This window comes from Anarrhichthys ocellatus, unplaced genomic scaffold (genome assembly GCF_004355925.1).
Source record: "Anarrhichthys ocellatus isolate YVR2014 unplaced genomic scaffold, GSC_Weel_1.0 scaffold2981, whole genome shotgun sequence".
Classification (NCBI taxonomy): Eukaryota; Metazoa; Chordata; class Actinopteri; order Perciformes; family Anarhichadidae; genus Anarrhichthys; species Anarrhichthys ocellatus.
In genome coordinates, this window is record NW_022282955.1 from 5,484 (window position 1) to 6,422 (window position 939).

The window sequence follows — 939 nt, forward strand, 5'->3', positions numbered from 1 at the left end:
TGTGTGTGTGTGTGTGTGTGTGTGTGTGTGTGTGTGTGTATACGTGTGTGTGTATACATGTGTGTGTGTGTGTGTCTCTCTCTGTGTGTGTGTATACGTGTGTGTGTGTGTCTCTCTCTGTGTGTGTGTATACGTGTGTGTGTGTGTCTCTCTCTGTGTGTGTGTGTATACATGTGTGTGTATCACCAGCTGGGTGTCCAGAACTACAGCTCTACCAGCAGCTGTCAGTCTCGTCCCAGTCAGACCCGCAGTGACTACGGGAAGCTGTTTGTGGTTCTGGTCATCATTGGCTCCATGTGTCTGGTCATCATCACATCTGGATTCATCTACATCTGCTGGCAGAGACGGCCACCGGCCACCAAGACCACGGTGGGTCAGCAGACGAGTACTCCTACTTCACTGGAGTATTCACAAGTACTTTAGAAGTACTCCACTACATCTCAGAGGACTTCATTTTTAAAACACTGCGTATTTGTAACGATTCATAATTAAAACAGATGAATTTACTTTCTTTTATTTTTACTGGAGTTAAACATCTAAAGTACTCACTCTATCAAAATAAAAGCATTTGTTTGACTTCCAAAAAAGCAATAATTACGTTAATATTATGTTAAACACGACATGTTGAGGATCTGAAGCCTCTTTTAGATTCATTCTGATTGAACTGTTCACTGTTTTATTTCAATGTTTTTGATCGATTTGATGGACACGTGTTTTAATATTTATATTATATTTACAATATATTTATATTATATTAATATTATATGTACAATATATTTACAATATATTTATATTATATTTATGTTGTATTTATATTATATTTATATATATATTTATTTTATATTATCTTTATATTATATTTATATTATATTTATATTATATTATATTTACTCCTCCGCGAATCGCCACCTTATCGTGGTGGAGGAGTTTGAGTGGCTC

General features: G+C 35.7%; 1 protein-coding gene across 1 annotated transcript in view; it reads left to right on the forward strand.

The window, feature by feature from the left end:
* LOC116378672 (podocalyxin-like protein 2) overlaps window positions 1–700 on the forward strand; it is a 2,807-nt gene extending 2,107 nt beyond the window's left edge. The window contains exon 3 of the mRNA XM_031840584.1: window positions 190–700. Coding sequence (XP_031696444.1) covers window positions 190–423 — 234 coding nt within the window. The 3' untranslated portion in view covers window positions 424–700. The remainder of the gene's footprint in view (window positions 1–189) is intronic.
* Window positions 701–939: the final 239 nt, after the last annotated feature.